Source organism: Dipodomys spectabilis, unplaced genomic scaffold (genome assembly GCF_019054845.1).
Source record: "Dipodomys spectabilis isolate Male_0828 unplaced genomic scaffold, ASM1905484v1 ptg000095l, whole genome shotgun sequence".
Classification (NCBI taxonomy): domain Eukaryota; kingdom Metazoa; phylum Chordata; class Mammalia; order Rodentia; family Heteromyidae; genus Dipodomys; species Dipodomys spectabilis.
The window spans coordinates 355,758-375,536 of record NW_024870772.1 but is presented as its reverse complement, the minus strand read 5'-3'; the positions used below and the strand labels follow the sequence as shown (position 1 = coordinate 375,536).

The 19,779-nt window shown below is 39.5% G+C and overlaps 1 protein-coding gene across 1 annotated transcript in view; it reads left to right on the top strand.

The window, feature by feature from the left end:
• The window catches only part of LOC122112596 (sciellin-like), a 71,768-nt gene that overhangs the window by 6,914 nt on the left and 45,075 nt on the right, over positions 1 to 19,779 (top strand). Inside the window, exons 4-8 of the mRNA XM_042685455.1 lie at positions 607 to 666; positions 5,449 to 5,517; positions 10,744 to 10,883; positions 12,208 to 12,328; positions 14,346 to 14,411. Coding sequence (XP_042541389.1) covers positions 607 to 666; positions 5,449 to 5,517; positions 10,744 to 10,883; positions 12,208 to 12,328; positions 14,346 to 14,411 — 456 coding nt within the window. The remainder of the gene's footprint in view (positions 1 to 606; positions 667 to 5,448; positions 5,518 to 10,743; positions 10,884 to 12,207; positions 12,329 to 14,345; positions 14,412 to 19,779) is intronic.

Here is a 19,779-nt window from a genome sequence, read left to right as displayed (position 1 = left end):
CTACCCTGTGTCTTAGGATAGCCACAAAATCCGTCATCCATTTCCTCTCCTGAAAAATGAATGGTTATTTTACATTGGAGGCAGAATAATTTATTCTCGTGATTTAAAAATGGGCTACCCTGCCTAAGAAAATCAGTCTCTTTAACCACAAATATCAATACTTGTTTGCCTACATTTTGTCAAGGAAAACAGTTAAATCCATCAAAATATCCAAACCTAATGGACTTAATTGAATTTGAATAGTATTCATAGGAGGCTTTTGTACTTGCCTTCCCACAAGAAAGACCTCCTCTAATAAAAATAGATGGCTTCATGCTCTCTACTCCCATTAGAAAAGCAACAACAAAAACAAGTAGTGTTCCTTGTTGAATCATGAGGAAATCCTCACAGGATGAATGATCATTTGTCTTGACAGACTTGTTTCTTTTCACCGTGCTTGCAAGTGGTGACTGGTTAAAATAGGTTCATCACTATGTTCTTAGGCCTGAAGTAAAAATGAATTCACCTGGCCAGAAATGGCGCCCCATACCTCTGTCTCTCTTATTGGGTGCTTTCCAAACATTATGGTGGCTTCTGATGTGATAAAATTTTGTTCTTGCTTTTCAGAGATGAAAATTACGGTCGGGTGGTGCTCAGCCGGCATAACTCCCATGATGCTTTGGACAGGTAGGTATTTTCAACAAGCTGCATCATTAGTGAGATAACAACAAAAGGAGTTTTGAAAGACTTACTCAAGCCTGGTATGTATTTGGGACTAGACATAGGCTGTCTCTGACCATTTTTTCTGGGCATGAAAAGCAGAATCTGGCATAGCATCAGGGGTTGTTATGGGGAAAACTGCTCCTTCAGCTCCCGAAACTATGGCTCAGAGGAGGAACAGAATCCCTGAGGTGGTCCTACTGGACTTTAGAGAAATGAAAGCTACAATACAGAAATAGCAGCTCCAGAGTTCACTTGCTGTATGTGATACCACATTTAGTTTTGGAAACACTTGGGTTTGTGAAGAAATGCGGATTTATACTCAGTGGTGAAAAAGCCAGACACATGCAAATTAGTAAGAAAAGTCAGACACAACATGTGATCCAAAGATGCCACTAATCTCAGATTGATCAGGTAAATAGAGAATACCCTCATTAACACATATCTGTGAATATAGGCATACAATCAACCACACCTCTCAGAAGAAACTAAAGAATTATTAATATTGAGCTTCATTCTGATCCAGTAGCTAGTATTAGTTTGATACTGAGAAGCAAGAGAGGATGGATTTTTTAAAGATAAACAGATACCTTGAATATGTTTGTTTTCACATTTTTTATCTATGAATTTCAACCGTTTTAAACCTTTTCATAGTTTTTGGCCTTTTCTCAAACTGCTTAAAATCCTCTACACAAAGTAGCATGCTTGTGTTCCTGATACCAGCTTCAGTTTTGCAGTCTGCAGACTCCCTGTGCACTCGCCTACATCTTCATGCATCTAACTCAAGGCAGGCTGGTGAGCTGAGCAATGGAAATGCTCCCTCCGTACTATTTACCTTTTCCTAGAACTTTGAAGAACACATCCATTTATTTTGAAGTGAGACAGTAGACATTAAACATCAGATTCTTAGTATGTATGCATTCTCTTTTAGGGTAATAGGACTATGAGACCTGCTGTGTTATTTATTTATTTATTTTTGCCAGTCCTGAGGTTCAAACTCTGGGCCTGGGCACTGTCCTAAGCTCCTTTCACTCAAGGATAGTGCCCTACTACTTGAGCCACAGTGCCACTTCCTGCTTTTTCTATGGTGTCATTTGAGATAAAAGTTTCATGACTTTCCTGCCTGGGGTGACTTCAAACAACAATCTTCAGAGTTCAACTCCTAAGTAGCTAAGATTACAAGCATGAGCCACCAGTGCCAGCTTGCTGTGCTTATTTTATTCAATTGATTATACCATAACCAACATGAAGAAGCTCTTGCATTCATGGGAAAAGGTCCATAAGCTTCAATACTAAAATTGACCAGGAAGAGGCAATACTATGGCAATACTATGGAAACAGAGGGAGGAGAGATTACTTCTGTCTGAATAATGGAGCCTCCCAACAAGGATGTGGTCCTATTGCTGTTTAAAGGATAAAGAAGGGTTTCCCAAGTGAACAGGGGTGGGCTGATAGGCCTGGAGCAGGGAAAGAGGAACTTCCTTCCAGCAGAGATGGCAATGTATGCAAAGGCTGACATAAACAGAGACTAGAATGATACATCATCATCTTAGATCACAGCACCACAATGTCCGTATATTAGGGAATATTATTACAGTGTGCATCCTTGGAGCAGTTATTTAACCCTGTCAGCTAAGACCTACAGCATGAAGAGTGGCTGGAATGCTCACTGGAAGCCAGAGGCTGGGTTTAGGACTAGGGCCAAAACGAAGTCCTTGCTTCCATACAACCCACAGTTGAAGGGAGGGAGAAGAAGAAAGACAACAGATGAACACAGTGTAGTGTGTCTTGTTGTGATACCTGCTAGAAAGGATAAAGCCAGACAAAGACAGATAAAGTGATGGTCTCTGTTTGTAGAAGGGGTTAGATGCCCTCCTGTTCATATTTGTACTCACACAATACACACCAGCATTCCACTTTGAGGGCTGCTTTAATACTGTAGAGCTGTGTTAGGTAACTTTCCCCTGGACATTTTTCTTCCTTCACTGATACTTTTGCTGTTTGAAAATGTCCCAATCAATTTATTCTCAAAAGCTTAAGCCAAATTGCATCTCATCTATAATAAAGCTCCTCTGGTTCTTGCACTTGAAGGTAATCTTTCTTAACTTAAAACTATCTTAAATTTTGCCTGAACTCTTTCATGACATTAACTGCTTTCTGGGTTTTACTATGTGTGTCTAGCTTGTCTTTATAATTCTGTGTGGGTAAAACTACAGACATTTCATTCTAGACTTCATTATAAGCATCAGCAGAGTACTTTGTATTGCTTATCTCTAAACTCATGCAATGAAAATGAATATGTGCATGAAATTTAAAAATAAATCAAGAGTTTAATCTTAATACTATAGCTTTGATGTGTCAGCTTCACACGATAGTTTGTGAAACTATTATGGAAAAGAGTAGGGGAAATAGTAGGGGTACATGGACAGTTGGCAGGTAGAAACTTTCTGAGTAAAGATTCAGAAGCATAACGAATCAAAGGAAGACTTGATAAATGGGATTTATCAATCTAAAAAGTTTCTGCATGGCACAGGACACAGCCAACAAACTAAAAAGACGGGCTACAGAAGGGGAGAGGATTTTTGCCAGCTACATATCAGACAATGGCCTAATATCCAGAATATACAGAGAACTTGAGCCAACAACCCAATTAATAAATGGGCTAATGAGCTAAAGCAAATATTCTCAGAAGAAACAAGAATGGTCAATGGGTGCATGAAGAAATGATCAATATCTCTGGCCATAAAGGAAATGCAAATCAAAACAAATTTGAGATTCCATCTCACCCCAGTTAGAATGGTCACAATCAAGCAAGCAATTAGAGATTCTGGTAAGAATGCTGCCAAAGGGAACCCTAATACACTGTTGGTAGGAAGGTAGACTATCTAACAACTCTGGAAAACAGTATGGAGGTTCCCCAAAAAATTAAACACAAAACTCCCCTATGATCCAGCAATTCCACTCCTGGGCATTTACCCAAAAGATTACAAGTCAGGCTACAGTAAAGCCACCAGCACAACCATGTATATTGCAGCATTATTCACCATAGCCAATGTATGCAATCAGCCCAGATGCCCTTCAATGGATGAATGAATCAAGAAAATATAGTATACATACATAATAGAATTTTACTTACCCATTAGAAAGAATGATATTGTACCATATGTAAAGAGATGGAAAGTCCTGGAAAAAAATTAAGTCAGTCTCAGAAACAAAGGATGCATGTTTTTCCTTATATATGGAAGCTTGATTTAAACTATGAACTTATAAGCAAATATGTTGAGTGGTATGCAAGTGTATGCAGATTATTAAGTGAAAAACACTAGATTGAAGGAAGATCTCAAATAGTGTAATTCCATAGAAAAGCAAAATCAAAGTTTAGAAAAATAAAATACCAGGAAGTGGGTACTTGAAAGGGGTGGGATTGGGTCAAAGGGAAAGGGTAGATGAATGAAGAGAAGAGGGGGGAAATGCAGACAAGAATTCAATATATAACCTACAAAATTAAGAAGAGTGAGGGAAGAGGTGGGGAGGGGAGGGATGGGTGAGAATGTGGAAAGGAATGACATTGATCAAGATATATTATGTTCATAAACTGCCTTATTAAATGGCAACTCCTTTGTACAACTACTTAAAGATAATAAAAATAGACCTTGACTGAAAAACAAACAAAACACAAAACAAAAAACAACAACAAATGATGGTTTTAAATGCAAAGCATCATGGGACAATTCCTCAAAAAGCTTTTTTCATTGTATCCTAGGTGGCATGAGGCATTAAATTGTTTTTATATTGGACCAGTTTGATCCAAATTTCTTTTCTTTTCTTTTCCATTTCTGTGACTGTGATTCCTACTGTTGAACTTATTTTTCTATCTTCACTCTCCTTATCTTTCCTGCTCATCCCTTTTTCTCTATAATTATTCCTTTCTCTTCCAGCTTCTCTCTGTCATTTGCCTCCCTCTCTGTGCTTCTCCCTCTCCCTCTCTCTTTTTCTCTCTCTCTCCTTCTGCTTTTTCCTCTCCTTCTCCCTTGCCCTCACCCTCTCTCTATCCTTCTTCCTCCTTTCTACATCTGTCCTCTCTCTCATCGCTCGTGTTTTTCTTTCTATTGCTTTCTGGCTCTTCCTGTTTCCTTCTTTTTTTCCCCCTTCCCCTTTCCCCCTTCCCTTCTTTTCTTCCCCCAGTGACTGATTTTCTTTCAATCCTGTCCATGGTGCTGAATGTTAATGTGGTTTAGGATTTCACCCATCATTTGGGCTTCTGGCCCTGCTAAAACTACAAAAAAAACATGATGGTAAGTCAGTGAGTGAGTTTCTATTATGCAAAAATCTACAGTGCTGACAAGCATACATATTAGTTATTAACTTTTTTACATGTTGCGCTGATTGTGTTCCAAAACATTGTTCTTAATTTGAATATGTTAACAGTGTAGTTAAAATAATTGGCGACAAGAAGAATCCTTAAGTAGCATTGGGAATTGGATCTAGCATAATTTATTCTATTCAAGTCACAACCATGGAAGATGTGGCTACTCCAAATTTTCCTATCTGTGGTAACACGTACTTTTCCTTCCTAAATAGTTTGCTGATTTGCCAAATGTGATAGGTTTTATACATTGTGTTATTGTTAACTATTTAATACTTCACGACTATTTATTAAATATAATTTTATTATCATTATTAAAGTGTGGTATTGAGGACTTCCAATTTCCTAAGTCAGGAAATGACTTGTGACTATTTTTGTTACAGGAAAATAACTGAGAAAGATGTGCCCCAAATCACCATTAGTCGGTACAGATCTGATGACACTTTGGACAGGTGAGGTACCTTTGAACTCTGAAGGGGAAGTCACATGCACTCTGTGTTCAGTATGTGTTAACATACCAACTCCCATTTCTTATAAAGCTATCGGGTCTTTAACTGTTTACTAAAATAAACTTCTTAAACCAGTTATATTGTATCTCAAGGGAAAGCTGGCCTCATCGAATTGGATTATCTTGAAGATACCTTAGATTATCTTTTTTTTATCTTTTTTACCTTGGATTATCTTGAAGATCCTAGATGTTCAGAATTAGTAGAGAGAGCTCAAAACTACTGTGATCTCAACTTAAGGAAAGATAGAGAGGGCACTACATGGAACCTGCCAGTTCCATTGAAAATGAAGAATCAAATTATTTTGTGGCTATGAAGCTGTGTTCTTCCATGCTGATGGTGGAGAAACATCGGCTTTAGTGCAACTAAAGAGGCTGTGGATTTTTAATAGTGGGATAAGCTTTGGTTCCCTTCAGGATAAAGACATTGCTTTTCCTTTTAGACAGTCAGGGTGTTATCTGGCCTCCGAGTCATAGAGCTGATAGAATGAGAACACTATATTGCATCTGTGGTTAGTTCCTTGCTATGTAGAAAGAAAAGGGCTCATCGATGCTAAAGAGGACCAAGAAACTTTTATCAAGTTGAACGTTAGTCCCACCAATCACCTTTCTCACCTAGCTTCGGTAGAGATGCTTGGTAAACATAAGTAAAAGGTAAAGGTAACATCTTTAACCAGAGTTAGGCATATCTAAGGCTGGTGAAAATCGATCTCATTCCCTGTAACAAAATGTTGCTGCTATTTGTACACCAAAATGACACCAATGGGTTTTAGACAGATGTGTTGAAATGTATAACATTTTTGAGCCTTGATATTTTCACTACCTCAGTGCTGATTAATTTAAGTATATGTGCTTCTCACTATTCTTGGCTTTCAAGTCAATTGCCCTAATTGAAGAGAATCGGAGTTGGCGTCTCTCTTCTTTTAATTATTAGCCTTGTCAAAATTGAGCTTGTAGAAGGATTACATCTGCACAGCAGTGCCTGGAGAGGAAGTAGAGAAGATATCTTTGTTCCTTCAGCCTGCTTAAGCAGGTTTTCTATCTCACAGTTAATTAAAGAAGGAAACAATATGATGATTAAGAAAAGTAGCGATGTGGAGGACCCAAGATTTTTGTAAGAACTGTTCCTAAAAGTTGAGATCAAGATCTAGCCTTGGGTTCTTAGGAGTGAAATAGACCTACGGGGCAAACTAGTCAAGCTGAAAATCAGTCATCACAGTAGCTCAGAATGCTGAAGAACTTTTAAACTTTGCTGATGCCATAGTCTTACTGTGCCTTACTCTTCAAATCCTGATTTGGTTAACTAGAGGTAGTACTTGTTATTGCTTTCAAGCTATGAAAGGATTTTAGGGTACATCCAGGACTCAGAATCACAGTAAAGCCGAAATTTATTTTTTTTCCACTAAAAAATGGGTCTTGAGATGATGTTGTGTTTATACAGACATTTCAAATAAATTAACTATGAAAATAAATGTGAGAAAGAGAACACAAGGGTCAATAAAGACATCCTCTTAGCAGGAGTAAGTAAGACTTCTAAAACTCAGGCCATTTCAAAATGCCAGGCAGAAAATTCTCTCAGGAGGAAAATGATGAAATATAGCTGTGTGTCTGTCTGCCTGTGCATTTTAATAAGAATGCATTTATTTTTGAATATAAGGAAAGTACATTGTTTATACTTGAAGAATTCCGTGTGTGTGCGTGTGTGTGTGAGAGAGAGAGAGAGAGAGAGAGAGAGCGCGAGCGAGCGAGAGAGAGAGCATGCGTGCATGCGCATGCCTAGAGAAATGAAACTTAAGTAGTAGCACAAAGATGTGGTGCAAATACTCAAGGTAGTTAAATGACTATTTTGGAAAAGCTAGCTCAGGGAGCCCCCTAGTGTTCTATTCTGCAAGTGCAATTTCTTTGATTTCTTTTGACCATATTACTAATTGTATTATGCCCTATCTTCAAGAGCAACTCCTTTCAAAACAATTTATTTCAAATAACAAGTCAGCTGAAACTTAATTTCTACAAGGTTAACCTCCCTCAGAAACAGGACATTAACAAATATGTTAGAATGTTAGTTTCGATGGAAGAATGTGATAGCAAGGCACAATGAAGGCAGATATGTTACCTTATTATATTATATTCAGTGACAATCAGATGATAAAATCAGATGCATGGCACTGGGATCAAGTGAAAATATTTTAAGACAGACTACTTCCTACCTATGTGGGCAGGAGAAAGTCACTTGACTTCTCTGAGACCTCTATTTCTTTATCTGTAAAACAAAAATAAGTATCCTTACATTGTAAATGTGCTCTGAAGAATAGGAAAAAATTCATAACAACCATCAGAAAAAAATATGTAGCTATTACTATTATTTTATGCTGTGTTTTTCTTATTAATGCCATTTAAGTTTACTGTCAGAATGTTGCTGAAGTGCACTTAACTTTTAAGGTTTAATATTTCTGATTACTTGACATCTTACTTGTGGCATTTATGGTCATTTCCTGAAATCTAAACATCTCAGAGGTTCAGAGGCTTCGATTTGGGCAGGGATGTGGTCACAGTCTTTGGCCTGATGATCAGCTTAAACATGATTTTCCTGTATATGATTCAAAGATTCTGTACTAGTTGCTGCCTATCTTGTAAAAAAAAATCTGTAAAGACTGTGGGAGCTCTGGAATGTTACAGCCAATTATTCATCTTCTTTTATGTATGGAAGAGTAAGAAGTTTATAATGTTATGTACCATAAATAGGAGCTATGTTTGGGATGCTGGCTCATGCCTGCAATCCTAGCTTCTCAGGAGGCTGAAATATGAGGTTTTGAAACCAGCCCAGGCAGAAAAATCTGGGAGATGTTAATCTTCAATTAAGTACTAAAATATGGCTTAAGTGGTAGAGTGCAAAAAAGTTCAGGGAAAATGCCTGGGCCCTGAGTTCAAGCCCTAGGACTATGAAGAAAGAAAGAAAGAAAGAAAGAAAGAAAGAAAGAAAGAAAGAAAGAAAGAAAGAAAGAAAGAAAGAAAGAAAGAAAGAAAGAAAGAAAAAAAGAGAACTATGTTTGCAGTTGACCCAGAAATTTAATATGTCAGAGTTATCATTCAATATTTTCATTACACATGTTCAGGGTGACATGTAGAAACTACATTTTAGTATTCGGCTTATAGCAATGAAGTCATATTTCTTCCACATGACCTTTTTCCCCCCAGAGGGACAAAATTAGGATCCATCGTAGCAGGAATGTTTATATAAGTCCTGTCCTAAAGTGGGTAGTGAAGGCAAGAGTGTAGGGAAAGTGGAACTCTAGTATAGGGTCCGCATATCAGTCTTGCTGACTGAGACTTACTTTGCTATATCCTAAGATTTAAAAAAAAATCTTCAGAGTAGCAGAGAGCTATTCCTCATAGCCCAGCACTATAAGAAACTTTTCTAGATGGTGTGAGGTAAGGAAAGAAGGAAGGAATAGGGCTACTTTCCGGAGATCTCATCATTGCATGGAATGACAACATTCTTAATTTGAGGGAGAGACAAACACATTCTTTCTAGATCTACTTTCTGTGAAGAAACCTTATCTAAGAGAGGTTAAATCTTCTGGTCCCAATTGGGGCCCGTTATCTAAGTATGTTAGTCAAAGTAAGTAGCTCATCAAGGTAGAGGAACTATTTTGAGCTCTCTCTCCTGAATCTATATAGTATAACATGATACAAGTTATTATTGCCTGCCTCCCCAGAATCTCATGTAGTTGTTGGCAGTGACTCAGGGACCTTAGCACTCTCCATGTTTTCATGCTGCTAGCCATTTTATGCTCTTAGACACCAGAGCCATGTTGAAAAAGGAATAAAGAACATGAAATATTATATAGGAGGGTTTATGATAGAAGTGGTAAATAAATAACACGTTTGCCCACATTCTTTAGTTTAGAACTTAGTCAAGTGGTTCCAATCATAACTTTGTCTTTCCATGTGCTCAGGAGGAGAAGGTAACTACTTGGGCAAACACAGAATTGGCAGTGCCACAACATTTTTCTTTAAGTATTTCAGTACTTCACTGATGTCTTTTACTGACATATGAAGCATTATTGTTAGGTAAACAATGAAGAATATATGAGCAATGAATGGCTCCGGTGCTCAATGAGGCAAAAAAGACACTGGGGTAAAAGCCACCCTACTTTTAACATTGAGACTATTCAAAATAGCCTCATAAATAGTTTTTAATGTAAGATTTCCTGACATATGACACTGAAAAATAGTTTGCTTATAAGAGAAGTATTATGTGGTGAACTTGTTCAATCATGAAAGAAGTCTAAAAGGAGATGAATAACCTTCATGCTTACCAAGATTTTTGTACTATTTCTTCACAAAGGATCTCAGACAGAAATGGTATTGCTAACACATGTATCAATAACTTGGGTAACTGAGTAACCAATAGGTATTCCGGTGTCTGCTACCTTTACTAGGCTCATGTATAATCATTTTCAAAATGTTGTTTACTCACAGTTCCTCAATCTTACTATCTTTCTGTCAGTTCTTACTCTCTATATTCTTAACACAAAATTTCTGCAGTGAAGTCTTCAGCTCGTGGCTAGAACATAATGTTGTGTGGCTTAAAAATGTGAAGGGTTATTTGTTATTCAGATACACTGAACATCTGGCGGAGAGTTTGAAAGGACAAATATCAAGTGAAAACATGTGTAATTTTAAAACATTTGCAAAAGCCTTAACAAATTCTTAGTCAGATTAATCAGTTGTGTGTTCATCTGTTTTTTCCATATTGTAATGCCCTTCCATGCCATCATATTAAAACTTGCAATACATGTCACAAAATGTGGAAGGTCCATTGCTTGAGGTCATAGTTCTTACCAGTTTTATATGTCTGTGCAGTGTCCTGGTGGCAAGATTATAAGACAGATGCAAAGTCAAATGTTATTTTCTGATGGAACCCAACAAATTAAACATCATCTGAAGAAAAAAAAACATATCCTTGGGATTCTAGTACAAGAGATTTTTTTAAAAAATCATGAAATCACCTAACCAAATGTATTCAAATTTGAATCCTTTTTTTTCTTTCTCTCAAATAATATCTAGCCTCTCATAGTAATAGTTCTAAATTCATGGGCAAGTACAAGTAATTGCATTATTAATTCTTCACTGTGTCTCATACTGTTTTTTCCCTTCTCTCTTTTACCAGAACTCTGTCCACGTTTAGACCACCGGAAACAGCCAAGTCGTACGTACTTTTTAAATTGATGTGTCTTTCTTTATACACATTCACGAAAGACCCCTGCCCCTACCCCAGCATCCAGGACTTACTGTTCTTAGGTCAAGTTAGTAGGAAAGGACATATTAAAAAAAAAATCATCTCCCAAGATTTACATATTTACCGCCTAGGATTCCACCAACCAAGTCTCCTGACTATGGCTTTTACCATGCACCAAAAGTTAAGTCAATCCTTCTGTCTCCTTTGAAACAACAACAACAACAACAACAACAAAGGAAAACCCAAACAAACAAAAACACCTCTAGACTGTGTTTTTGCTTCTCCTTCTTTGGTACCCACCTCTTTTCCTCTTCTACAATTCATTCCTCCCCAACTTCTCTTAAATCTACAGCTTCTCCTCCAGAGCACACTGAGTTGTGATATCACAAATGTGCTCGAAGTGTATCAGTTGAAAAGTATTTTCCCTGACATGCATTCCTGGCATTTACAAGTGACCTAAATCAGGTAGATTTCATATACTTTTTTCTTTTCTTTTTCCTAGTCCCAGAGCTTGAACTCTTGGCCTGAGCACTGTCCCTGAGCTTTTGTGCTCAAGGCTAGACCTCTACTGCTTGAGGCTACTTCTGGCTTTTTTTGGTTAATTGGAGATAAAACCTCTCATGGACTTTCCAGCTCAGGCTGGCTTCAAACCACTATCCTCAGAGCTCAGCTTTGAGTAGTTAGGATTACAGGTGTGAGCCACTGGCGCTTGGCTTTGAATCCAAGTTTTAATGTGTATTTATATAGAAATCAGTTATGTCATGCTGGACCATAGCTATGGATGGCCAGGTACAGACCTGGCTAAGATGAAATGGTAAGTGGACCCTTAAATATGTGTGATTTATCTATTTTTCTTACACTCACAACTCTTTTTTTTGGGGGGGAGGTCCGGTCGTGGGGCCTGAACTCTGGGCCTGTGCACTGTCCCTCAGCTCTTCAGCTCAAGGCTAGCGCTCTACCATTTGAGCCACAGCACCACTTCTGGCTTTTTTCTTTTTGCTTATGTGGTGCTGAGGAATCGAACCCAGGGCCTCAGGCATGCAAGGCAAGCACTCTACCACTGAGCCACCTTCCCAGCCCCACACTCACAACTTTTAAGGCAAACAATCACAGTATAATTGTGTTAGCCACAATGTAATTCAAGCGCTTCAGAAGTAAGAGTTGTAGCACACCAGAATTCATTGGCCTGAATTTTAGATCGTTAACATTACACGACAAATAGCTTCTACATTCACTTCCTGCAGTTTTTAACTAGTTATGAAATGACAGTTTTCAAAATAGGCTAAGGAAGGAAGAACTAGTTTTGGTTGTTTTTCTGTCCTCCAATGAAATTCTTTGTGGAGAGTAGAGAGCAGGAGTAGATGACAAAGTGTTTTTGCTTTTTTGTTTTATAAGGTGGAGGTGGTGATGATTTGTTATTCTTACCTTTAAATAGGCAACCTGGGAGCTTGCTGGATGTGAACACCACCAATCGCATGGCTTTTACCACTGCTGCAACCCCTGTGAAGAAAAAGAGGTATGCTGGGCTTCTTGACCTGTCTCTTGCTTACGTCTGCAAAGGACTCTCCTTTTTCATCCTGTATACCAACTCCTGCTGTAGACCAACTCATGTAGCTGACACACAGGTGCATCCTCCTCTTCCTCTCCTCCAGCTCCTGCATACTGCTGTCTTCAAACCCCAGTGTCCTTTTCAAATACTCCACTTATCCAAAGGTCAAAGTTTTACCACTGGTCTAGAGTCTAAGCCCTCTATGTACTTTGTATGTGTGGGGGGGTATGTGTGCGAGCATGCATGTGTGCATGTGCGCAGTACTGGGCTTTGAACTCAGGGACTTGCAGTTGCTAAATAGGCATGCTAGCACCTGAGTATACATCCCCCAGACTTCTCTGTAGGTAATTGTTTGAATGGGAAGCCCAGATGTTAAAGGATGGTCTGTCTCAGGCACCTGTTTTATAGACTCTTTCTACAATGACAGTCTTAACCTAAAGAATGGTCACCTGTGACTGCTCTGAAACCCAGCCTTATGCATTCCTTCCTCCTGGGTTTTGCTGTAGGATGGACCACCTTCCAAAGGCAGAGCCAGAGGTGGTCTCTGGGGATCCCTGGGTGCCTTTGTGTGACTGTCACCTTTTCCAGCTTGTCCTGGGCAGCCTCTTACATGCAGCTTGGGTTGAGCTCCATGCTTCTACCTCTAAGCCTGGAGGAGGAGACCCCTCCAGGGGGTATGAGTATCTTCACAGGACAGAGCACGATGTGGGGAGAGATTTTTCATGTTGGAGAAAACACAGTACTTGGGAATCATGGTGCACCTGGCAAGTCAGCACACTTATGCCTTGGTGCTTGAGCATTGTCCTGTTTTCTTTGTGTGAACAGCTGGAGTCATGGTTAGGGTTTTTGATGGATGGGGTGTCCTCTCTCTCTCTCTCTCTCTCTCTCTCTCTCTCTCTCTCTCTCTCTCTCTCTCTTTAAGGATGTCCATAGGTTGTTAATTTGGTTTATTTTTAGTATTCATTAAGATGAATTAATTGTGCAAAGAAGTCTTCTTATGCTATTTACATACCTGCATTTAACATACTTAGATCAAATTCATCCCTGGCTATATTATTCTTTCTTAACCTTCCTCCCTGATTTTAGCAGATTTTATTATAATATTTCTCAGTATATTCACCCTCCATCACTGTCTTTTTTTCTCCTAGTCCCACCTACTGACACCCACCAAACAGTCTCTTTTACATGAAGGATCTCTTTTTCATTAAGCTTAGAGCTGAGATTAGCTTTGTTGTGATGGTCACTTATGTTTTCATGATTTCCATCAGAGTTTTCTGTCATAAGCTTAAAAAAAACCTATTTTGATTGAGCATAAGGTTTTTATTTCAGCCAGGCATCAGGTGGCTCACGCCTGTAATTCTAGCTACTTAGGAGGCTGAGATCTGAGGATCACTGTTCAAAGCCAGCCCAGGCAGGAAAGCCCCTAAGAACTCTTATCTTCAATTAACCACTCAAAAAGCCAGAAGTGGAGTAGTGGTTCAAAGTGGTAGAACAGTAGCCTTGAGTAAAAGAGCTCAGGGTCAGCTCCCAGGCCCTGAGTTCAAGCCTCACAACCAACAAAAAACACAAAAGAGGGGCAGGGACAGTGTCCAGGACCCAGGACTGGCAAAAAAATAGTTATTTCTATTATGATATAGTTCAGGTAGAAAACTAGGGAGTACACCTACTTGTAGATTGACCAGTTTTTATTCTTTTCTAATTTCTTCAGCTTTCTTTTGAAAGAAAACTTCCGCATTGCTTAGTGCTAAAGGAAATTAAAATATAATAAAAAGATTTTACTCTGGAGAGTGAATAGCCTTAAATAGAGGGTAGTTACTTCCTATTTTATTTATGATATAATGCTCATTTATATTTCCAAGGACTTCTATAAAAGTAATTCCATTGTCTTTTTGGCGGTCAAATTATTTCCAGCTTTGCCTGACAGAACCGAGGGCAGAGCAGCCTTTGAAGCACCCTGTTTATAACTAATGTCATCTCTTTCCAGACAGTCCTGGTTCCCGCCTCCGCCTCCGGGTTACAGTGCCACCCCTAGCACGGGAGCCAGCAGAAGGTAAGGGGAAAGTGTCACAGTTAATTGCTATGCCACTAAATGGAAGAACGTGGTAGGCCTTGACAACGTATAATTGTTGACGCTTTGGAATAAATTGGAAGCAATTTTGTGAGCTCCGAGCTATGAAGGAAAACAGTGCATGATGGGACTGAGGTCAAGGCTGACATCCTTGGTAGGACATCAAACAACAAGGGCAAAGCAGGTGGCTAGACTCATTTGCAGTGCTTGCTTGGCGGAGTACCACACACAGAATGGCTCCAACAATGGCAGTGTCATGGTCTCCCAATGCTGGAGGCTGTAACTGCCAGGTCAAGGTATGGGCAGGGTTGGCTTATTCTGAGGGCTGGAGGGAGATTCTGTTCCAAGCCCTTCCTGGCAGTGGGTGGATACCTGGCTCTCTCTGGCATTCTCTGCTCTGAACAAACATTCCTCATGCCAGTCTTCATCGTCACACCATCTTCTGTCAGTGTGTGTGTTTGAATCCAAATTAATTTTTCTTTAAGACCACCAGTCATATTGAATTAGGGGCTATTCTATTCCAGTATCTCATCCTAGCTTAACTAATTGCATTCACATAACCCCTGACAGTGGTGGTGGGAGTCACACACCATCCGAGACTCCAGTGTCCTTAGCTAGATGACAGGCTGCATTGAGTTTTGATGGCTATGGGGTGAGACATGGGACACATTCCTTATTAGTGACATGGAGTTGTATTTGTTATTGGTGGGAGCAGTTAGTTTAACCAAAATGTTTATATAGAGCCAGGCACTAGTGGCTTCCACCTGTAATCCTAGATACTCAGGAAGTTGATCTGAGGATAGTAGTTCCAAGCCAGCCTGCAGGAAAGTCGGTGAGATTCTTATCTCCTATAAACTAGTCAGAAGACATCGGAAGTGGCACTGTGGCTCTAGTGCTAGCCTGGAGTACAAAGAGGCTTAGGGACAGCGCCCAGACCATGAGTGTAAGCCCCAGGACTGGAAAAAAATAATGTTTCTAGAGATAAATATATAAATACACAAATCAAATTATAGAATATGTAGGACAGTCACAATGTGGAGTTGTCTTCTTTCAAAATTTTTTACTCTTAAACTTGTTCACCAACAGGTGACTCCTATAGTATGAGCTGTCAGCTTTGGGTTATAGTTCCAGTTTATTTCCCCTCTGCCTGTTAATTAGGCATTTCTCTATGAGCAATCCCTTTCACGGAGGAAAAGAGAGGAAAACGTGTACTAAAATTTCTACAGCTTACAATTTTCTTTTCTGGGAACATTATAGATCTATCCAATTTTGTTTTTTTTCTATGTGTGCATATGTGGGCATCAGTATTGGGTTTAAACTCAAGTCCTGAGTTCCCTCCCTCCCTCTCTCCCTCCCTCCCTCCCTCCTTCCCTCCCTCCCTCCCTTCCTTCCTTCCTTCCTTCCTTCCTTTTCTCTTCTTTCTTTCTTTCTCTTTCTCTCTTTCTTTCATACTTTCTTTCTCTCTCTCTCTTTCTTTTTTCATTTTTTTTTCTCAAGCCCAGAGATCTACCACTTGAGCCATAGCCCCTCTTCTGGCTTTTAGGTGTTAATTAGAGATAGTCTTATGGATTTTTCTTCCCAGGCTAGCTTCAGCTCGAGTAGCTAATATTGCAGGAGTGAGCCACCAGCATGCAGCTCAATTTTGTTTTGGTAGACAATAACAAGTGCTTATCTTAGAAATATTTGTTTCCTTTTAAAATAACTTATCTTGATCTTTCCCTCATTGGCCTGATATTAATACAAGCAATCATTTTAGTAAGCCACTGGGTAAAAACTGTGTAAAAACCGATGCCAGGATTCTTCATGAGTCAACATCTCCCACTTCTACTGCCTTTGAGCCTGTGGATAGCTGTTTGCCCAGAATGAGGAGTGCCTGGCTCTATGCCCTTACAATGTGTGCATTGCTGGATGTGATTTACATGGAAGATGAAATGAGTTACAATGCTCCTATTTTTTGATTCCTGGCTCACATCCATAGCTAAGGAAAAGAGGAGATTGTTGGGCTTCATGATCAATTTAGATCTCTATTTCCCTTTTGAGTCGCAGATTATTAATATAATGACTAAACCGAAAGACATCTCTTTGAGCATCAGGGATAATGTCTTGCCAAGTTTTGGGGAGAAGGAGAAAATAATAGCAGTACAGCAATGGCTTTGATTGTAAAGTGCTTTTTCCTTGAAGCGCTCAGAGCACTGCTCATATTTCTTACCTTCAAGCCAGTACATTCTCAAAGCTGATAAATAGCCTTTTTAAAAATTAAATTCTGAAACACAGAAGAAATCATTAAATGATGAAAGGGAATAAAAGCTTCGAAAAGAGATCTTTGCCTCCAGAGAAGCCCAATGAAAATGAAAATAGGTCAAAAAAAGATAAAAATGACTCTGATTCTTACCACTAGATAATAGCCCAAGCTTATTTCTTTTATCTATCAGGAGTATCCTGCTCTCCTGCTTCCCTGTCTTCCCTCTTATTGCTCCAAAAGAATTTCCCCTTAATCCCAACATCCTGACTCTCATCTCTGCTTGTTTTGCAAGTACGTTTTCCCCACCTAAGCTTTCTCTGAAACTTCATTTTCTTTTTTTTTTCATTTTTTCATTAGCATTCATTAATAGTATAACAGGGCTTCATTGTGACAATTTCTTAGATACGCGTAGTGCTTTTTAAACACTGTCTCTGAAATTTCATGTTCATCTGTTTATTTTCTTTTAGAACACTTGGAAAAATACACAGATTTCCTTTTCATTTCAAGAATGAATTTTCTGCCTGACCTTTCTTCCCATGCTCCTTTTAAACCAACGATCATTCCCTCCTTTGTTAGCTAATATATTTTGGAAGAAATTGAATGTGTTGTTGGCACAGCATGAATATCACCCTAAGAGTCTCAAGCAAACTTACTATCAATAGAACTCATAACATCATCTATCTATCTATCTATCTATCTATCTATCTATCTATCTATCATCATTATTTCTTTTTTTTATTTGGTCGGTCGTGGGGGCTGAACTCTGAGCCTGGGCATTATCCCTCAGCTCAAGGCTAGCACTCTACCACTTGAGCCACAGTGCCATTTCTGGATTTTTTTGTTTACGTGGTGCTGAGGAATCGAACCCAGGGCCCCATGCATATGAGGCAAGCACTCTACCACTGAGCCAACTTCCCAGCCCTCATTATCTATCTTTATATACATATATATATACTTGTGACTATATAAGTCTGCATTTAAGTCTATACTTATTTCTATATCTACATCAATAACTATCCACTTAACAAGAGGCAAGTGAGGTCAATCTGAATTTAAATAACCATGTGCCAGATTTAAAATAATTTTTGTTGCCGGGCGCTGGTGGCTCACGCCTGTAATCCTAGCTACTCAGGAGGCTGAGATCTGAGGATCGAGATTCAAAGCCAGCCCGGGCAGGAGAGACCATGAGACTCTTATCTCCAATAAACCACCAGAAAACTGGAAGTGGCGCTGTAGCTCAAGTGGTAGAGCGTTTGCCTCGAGCTGAAGAGCTGAGGGACAGTGCCCAGGTCCAGAGTTCAAGCCCCACGACCGACAAAAAAGAAAAAATAATAATAATTTTTGTTTTTGTCTATTGTGGGACTTGAACTCTGGGCCTGGGTGCTGTCCCTCAGTTCTTCAGCTCAAGGCTAGCACTCTACCACTTGAGCCACAGAGCCACTTCTGGTTTTCTGAGTGGTTTATTGGAGATTAGAGTCTCAAGGACTTTCTTGCTCCGGCTGGCTTTGAACCACAATCTTCAGATATCAGCCTCCTGAGTAGCTAGGATTACAGACATAAGCCACCGTACCCGGCCAATTTTAAAATAATTTAAGACAGAAAAATCACATTCTATTTCCTATGAATTGTATCATTTTATGTGTGAGGTACCTTAATCTCAAAATGAAAGGGTTAAACAGCTGATTAAACAAATTTGAAGGGTTAAGAGTTGGCTAATTTTGAAAGTCTCTTACCCCATTTTTGGTAGCTGTTAAAGAGATATGCCTAACTCAGACAGCAAGACATAGCGTGTAAAGATTCAAATGTAAGTAGCTTCTTATCCTTACCAGCTGATTTCTAAGGTTGCTTTTGGGTCATTTTGCTTTTGGCCCTTGGGCTGGAAATGTTCTCTGAGAACAGACATGACCAACGTAGCCTTTTGAATTATCCACAATATGCCAATAAGATTGAATCTTCTGAAATCTTACAAAAGCCTTTATAACATGTATTTTCTTTCCCTGTTAACCAAGATAGAATATATTAGTCCTTGTGGTCTTCAACTGTTTCTTCTCCCACCTCTCTGGGTCCATCTCCTACCCTACTGAATTTTCTTTTAACTACATTTGAATCTTACAAAGTAGCCTCCTCAGAATTTTCTAGCCCTACTGGCAATCCATTAGGTCCAGCCCAGGCTTTCCATGCCCATTTTCCTGTCCCTCTTGCCAGTGGCTCTTGTAAACAGCGCCACCCAAGGTGGAGGACTCTTGCTGAAGACTCTTCACTGATCCTGCAATCCTTGGGACTATTTCAGCTATTCATACCTCTACTATAATCTTACTCAATGACCTGAGAACTAGTCCCCCACCACACTCTTCTTTATCTTTTCTTTCTTATGTAGTTTCTTCCTTTCTCTCTTTCCCCTCTTCCCTCTCTTTCTCTCTTTTTTATTTATTTATTTATTTATTTCAGTTGTGGGGCTTGAACTCTGAGCCTGGGCACTGTCCCTCAGCTCTTCAGCTGAATGTTGTACCACTTGAGCCACAGCACCACTTCCAGTTTTCTGGTGGTTTATTGGAGATAAGAGTCTCATAGACTTTCTTGCCCAGGCTGGCTTTGAACTGTGATTCTCAGATCTCAGCCTCCTGAGTAGCTAGGATTACAGGCGTGAGCCACGAGCGCCCGGCCTCCCTCTCTTTTTAATGCCAGTGCTGGCGCTTGAATTCAGCTATTTCTCACTGTCCCTCTTCATGTTTTCATGAAAGGCTGGTGCTCTACCACTTGAGCCATGCCCCCACTTATGGCTTTTTGATGGTTAATTAGACATTAAAATCTCTCGGTTTTGTCTCTTTGGGCTGACTGTGAACTTTGGTTCTCAGATTAAAGCCTCCTGAGTAGTTAGGATAATAGGCCTGAGCCACCAGTTCCTGAATTGATTTTTTTTCTTTTCATTTGTAAGCCAATTTTCCTTTGTCTCTTTCCTGCTTCCTCATCTTCTACCAACCATTGATGCCACTAAGGCTCAGAGGATCAGAGTTGCTCTTCCTGTCTTCTGCGTGCTTTCCAGCCATGTCTACACCAGTCAGCAGTCACTTGTATTGTCTGCTCTCATTTATATCCACTTCAGATCCC